We start from the raw sequence: 5,000 nt of genomic DNA, 5'->3' as shown, positions 1-5,000 counted from the left end.
ATCGACCTGATCTACCCGTATTTTGATGTGACTTACTCTGATGTGATCTGAAGCAAGCTGATCTGATGTGAGTTGTCACGTCAGATCACTTCAGATCAGGTTAGGTCGCATCAGGTCAGGTCAGACTACATCAAATCAGGTCATATCACATCAGATCCGGTCAGATCACGTCGCATCAGGCCAGGTCGCATCAGATCAGGCCAGGTCGCATCAGATCAGGTCAGATCGCATCAGCTCAAAATAAATCAGGTGAGATCAAATAAATCAGGTAAGATAGGTCACATTTCACTAGGACAGGGCAAATCAGATCAGGTCAGACCACATCACATCGGGTCAGATCATATCAAATCAGGCCAGATTGCTTCAGATCACATCGGATTAGGTCAGGTCACATCAAATCAGGTCAAATCACACCAGATCAGGTCAGATTGCTTCAGATAAGGTCAGAACAGGTCAGATTGCTTCAGATAAGGTCAGATCACATCAGATCAGGTCAAAACACATCGCCTCAGTTCAGATATGTATCTATATATATGTATATATACATATACACACTCTCTGTCTTTGTCTGTCTCTCTCTCTCTCTCTCTCTCTCTCTCTCTCTCTCTCTCTCTCTCTCTCTCTCTCTCTCTCTCTCTCTCTCTCTCTCTCTCCCTCTCTCTCAAAAGGACAACTCTTAACTGTCACTTTTTTCTCATCTACGAGACATAAAAAATTAAAATACACATAATCTGCGATATTTTTATTCGTGTTCTTTACAAGGTGAGAAGCGTTGGTGACTTTATGCTTCATGGTGATGGTAGGTAGATAATATACGATAAATAATGAGTCAGTATATTTTGGATACAAAGGAAACGTTTATTCTCGTACGTGTGGCGTGAGTCTAGAGCGTATCCAGTGTATGAGGATTTGTTGATTAAAAGGCGTTGGTTTTATATTCATGTTCACTCTCTCTCTCTCTCTTTCTGTCTGTCTGTCTCTTTTCTTTTCTCTCTCTCTCTCTCTCTCTCTCTCTCTCTCTCTCTCTCTCTCTCTCTCTCTCTCTCTCTCTCTCTCTCTCTCTCTCTCTCGCTTACACAATAAATAGATAAGTAAATGAAATAAATGAATAAGTAAATACTACATGGACTTGAATATTTATCTCAAAAGATGAAGAAGAAAAATAAAAAAAATATGGTGATGATAATGATACAGAAAAGGAACGAAAAAAGAAGAAAAAATGAAATCATAAATTGAAGAAGATGGAAACGAAGACATGAACGAAGGAGACGAAGAGGAAGGCGAAGAAAACAAAGTAGAAGACCGGGAAAAAAACGAAGAAAACCCAAAACATCAACGGAGTCGAAGAAGAAAGGAAGACGAAAAGGAGACAAATAAAAAATAAAAAATAAAAAACAAAGGAAAAAAAGAAAAAAAACACAAAAAAAACAAAAAAAACGCACGCACGCACGCACGCCGAACGAGAATCCGCATCATAGCCGCGGACCTGACGGAGGCGCTGAAGAATCCCCTCGACGCCCTTCACTCGAGGACCTTCACCGGCGACTTCTTGACCTTTGACCTCTCCCCGACGAAGACCTCGGTGAAGAACACGAGCATGGACAGCAGCCAACCGAAGAACAAGATGAAGAATATACCCTGGACGTGGTCAAGGCTGAGAGGGATGACCCCGGTGGCCGTCGTGGCGAGGCCCCCCGTGACCTCGTAGAGCGGGTCGTCCTCGTTGGTTCCTTCGGCGCCTGGTTTGACCTTCGGAGAGGAGGGGAGGGGGGAAGGGGGGGAAGGGGGAGGATGAGTGTGGGGATATGATTTTTTTTTTTACTTTGCCTATTTCCCTCTCCCTCTCTCCGTCTCTCTCTCTCTCTCGTCCTTTCTTCCCCTACCTCTCCCTCCCTTTCCTCTTTTTTTCATCATCTCTCTCACCCTACCTCTCCCCCTCTCCCCTACCTCCCTTCCTTTCCCTTACGCTTCTTCCTTTTACCCCACATCAACCTCTCCTCCCTCACCCTACCTCCCTCCTTTCCCACTTCCCCCTTTTCTCCCACCCTCCTTCCTTTCTCCTGCTCTCCCTCCTTTTCCTCCCTCTCCCTACTTCCCTTCTTGTCCCCCCCCCTTTTTCCTCCCTTCTTTTTCCCCACCCTCTCCTTTTCCTACCTCCCTTCTTTCCTCGCCCTCCTCCTTTTCCTCACGCTCCCTCCCTCTCCCTACTTCCGTTCTTTCCCTCCCTCTCTCCTACTTCCGTTCTTTCCCCCTCCCTCTCTCCTTTTCCAACTTCCCTTCTTTTCCCCATTTCCCTTCTTTCCCACCCTCCCTCCTTTCCTACCCCTTCTTTTCCCTACTTCTACCCTCCTTTCCTACCCCCCTTCTTTTCCCTACTTCTACCCTCCCTCCTTTCCTCCCCCTTCTTTTCCCCTACTTCTACTCTCCCTCCATTCCTACCCCCTTTCTTTCCCTACCCCCCTCCTTTTCCCTACTTCTACCCTCCCTCCTTCCCTACTCTCCCTCCTTTTCCCTACTTCTACTCTCCCTCCATTCCTACCCCCTTCTTTTCCCTACTTCTACTCTCCCTCCATTCCTACCCCCCTTCTTTTCCCTACTTCTACCCTCCCTCCTTTTCCCTACTTCTACCCTCCCTCCTTCCCTACTCTCCCTCCTTTTCCCTACTTCTACTCTCCCTCCATTCCTACCCCCCTTCTTTTCCCTACTTCTACCCTCCCTCCTTTTCCCTACTTCTACCCTCCCTCCTTCCCTACTCTCCCTCCTTTTCCCTCTCCCTCAAACTCACCTTCGAGCTCGCCAGACGGAGGGAGTCCAGGAAGAAATGCCGGATGAGTCCCGCGCTCACCATCCACCCGATGACCTGGTCGAATTTTCTCTTCAGCGGCGAGTTCCTCTGCACGGCCATGGCGATGTTGAATGGGGCGAAGCACTCCTGCAGAAGGGTTTGATTTTGTTTGTTTTTTTGGTTTAGTTTAGTTCCCGCTGTTGGTTATTTTTTATCTGATTTGATTTTATTATTATTATTTATCAATTTATTTATTAATATTTTTTTTTATTCATTATTATTATTATTATTATTATTTTAGTTTCCGCTGTTAGTTATTTTTATTTTATTTGATTTTATTATTATTTTTTTTTATTTATTTATTCATTATTATTATTATTATTATTATTATTTTAGTTTCCGCTGTTTGTTATTATCTTATTTATTTATTTATTTATTTATTTATTTATTTATTTATTTATAAGTATCCGCTGTTAGTCATTTTTATTCGACTTTTTTTCCCCTTTTCTAAATCCTCGTTGGTATTGTTTTTTCATCATTTCTCGACCCGTTGTTCCTTCTAAGATAAATCATTTGATGAATAAATGAATGAGTGTTGTTAATAAAGTGAAAAATAACTCGTGAAGATTTTTTTTGTTTAGTTTCCACCGTTAGTTATTTTTATTAGATTTTTTTTCCTTTTTCTAAATCTTCGTTGATACTGATTTTTATTCATCCCAACCCGCCGTTCCTTCTAAGATAAATAACCAGATAAATAAACGAATGAATGATGATAATAAAATGAAAAAACAAATAAATAAATAAAAAAGATCCCTCCCGCCGTTCCTTCTAAGATAAATACCCAGATAAATAAACGAATGAATGATGATGATAAAATGAAAAAACAAATAAATAAATAAAAAAGATCCCTCCCGCCTTCCCTTCTAAGATAAATACCCAGATAAATAAACGAATGAATGATGATAATAAAATGAAAAAACAAATAAATAAATAAAAAAGATCCCTCCCGCCGTTCCTTCTAAGATAAATACCCAGACAAATAAACGAATGAATGATGATAATAAAATGAAAAAAACAAATAAATAAATAAAAGATTCCCTGGCGTTCTCCTTCTCATTTCCTGACCTTCATGAGCCTCATCCGGGATACACCTCGATTCGTGAACTTTGTGGCGGCAACGAACTCCAGATAAGGTCGGTTCTGCAGCATCACCGAATCGCCTGTGAGAACCTTCCTGAAGATCGGTTCTGCCAGGGAGTAGTCTTGGAACCTGTGCGTCAGACTCTGCAAAGAGAATCGGGGAGTCTTCAAAAGGGGGTTTCGATCGTCTTTTGTTTTTGTTTTCGTTTATACTTCTTTGGGATGAGTGTTGTATCGTTTATTCTTTTATTGTGTTCGATCAGATTGTCTTGTAAATTATTATGAGTAATCATATACCGAATTCGTAGTGGTATAAATAGTTATTTTAGCTAATTGCTTGTATTTTTTTCTGTATTTCTTGATACAGTGTGAAAATCTTTCATATTTCTCAATTTCACAACACACCCTCCCTCCTCCCTTCTTCCCTTCCTACCTACCCTCCCTCCCTCCTCCCTTCCTTTCCTACCCATCCACTCTTAGCTAATTGCCTCCTGCTTTTTTTTTTTTTTTTTTTTTTTTAATAGATTATAAGAATTTTTCATAGTGTTCACAACACACCCTCCCTCCTCCTTTCCCACCCACCCTCCCTCCCTTTCCCTCCCTTTTCCTACCCACCCACCCACCTACCCATCCACCTTCCCTCCCTCCCTCCCCTCTACCTCCCTTTCCTACTCCATCCACCCTCTCCCTCCTGCTCTCCCTCCCTACCTTCCTCCCTTCCTTCCCCCGCTTCCCCTCCCCCTCCATCCACCCTCTTCCCCTCCATCCTTCCCCTCCCTCTCCCTTCCCCTCCTCTCTTTCCTATCCATCCACCACTTCCCCCTCCATCCTTCCTTTTCCTTTTCCTCCCCTCCTCTTCCTCCTCTCCACCCATCCACCTCTTCCCCATCCACCCCTTCATCCCCACTCCTTCCTCCTCTCCTCCGCATCCACTCATTCACCCTTTCCCCTCCACCTCCTTCCCCCACCCTTCCCCTCACACTTCCTTGTGCCTTCCTCCCTCTCCCCTCCATACCTGCAAATAAGGATCACTCGCGGAGGCCAGCGCGTCGCCGTAGAACTTGCCGACCCCCGA

General features: G+C 43.5%; 1 protein-coding gene across 1 annotated transcript in view; it reads right to left on the bottom strand.

Moving 5' to 3' along the window:
• Window positions 1-1,422: 1,422 nt before the first annotated feature.
• The window catches only part of LOC138863815 (glutamate receptor ionotropic, delta-2-like), a 17,087-nt gene continuing 13,509 nt past the window's right edge, over window positions 1,423-5,000 (bottom strand). Inside the window, exons 8-11 of the mRNA XM_070129248.1 lie at window positions 4,941-5,000; window positions 3,911-4,069; window positions 2,786-2,932; window positions 1,423-1,749 (exon numbers count right to left, since the gene is read on the bottom strand). The exon at window positions 4,941-5,000 is cut by the window's right edge and continues 250 nt beyond it. Coding sequence (XP_069985349.1) covers window positions 1,522-1,749; window positions 2,786-2,932; window positions 3,911-4,069; window positions 4,941-5,000 — 594 coding nt within the window. The 3' untranslated portion in view covers window positions 1,423-1,521. The remainder of the gene's footprint in view (window positions 1,750-2,785; window positions 2,933-3,910; window positions 4,070-4,940) is intronic.

The sequence above is a fragment of the Penaeus vannamei genome, chromosome 13 (genome assembly GCF_042767895.1).
Source record: "Penaeus vannamei isolate JL-2024 chromosome 13, ASM4276789v1, whole genome shotgun sequence".
Lineage (NCBI taxonomy): Eukaryota > Metazoa > Arthropoda > Malacostraca > Decapoda > Penaeidae > Penaeus > Penaeus vannamei.
This window is presented reverse-complemented; position numbering and strand designations above follow the sequence as displayed.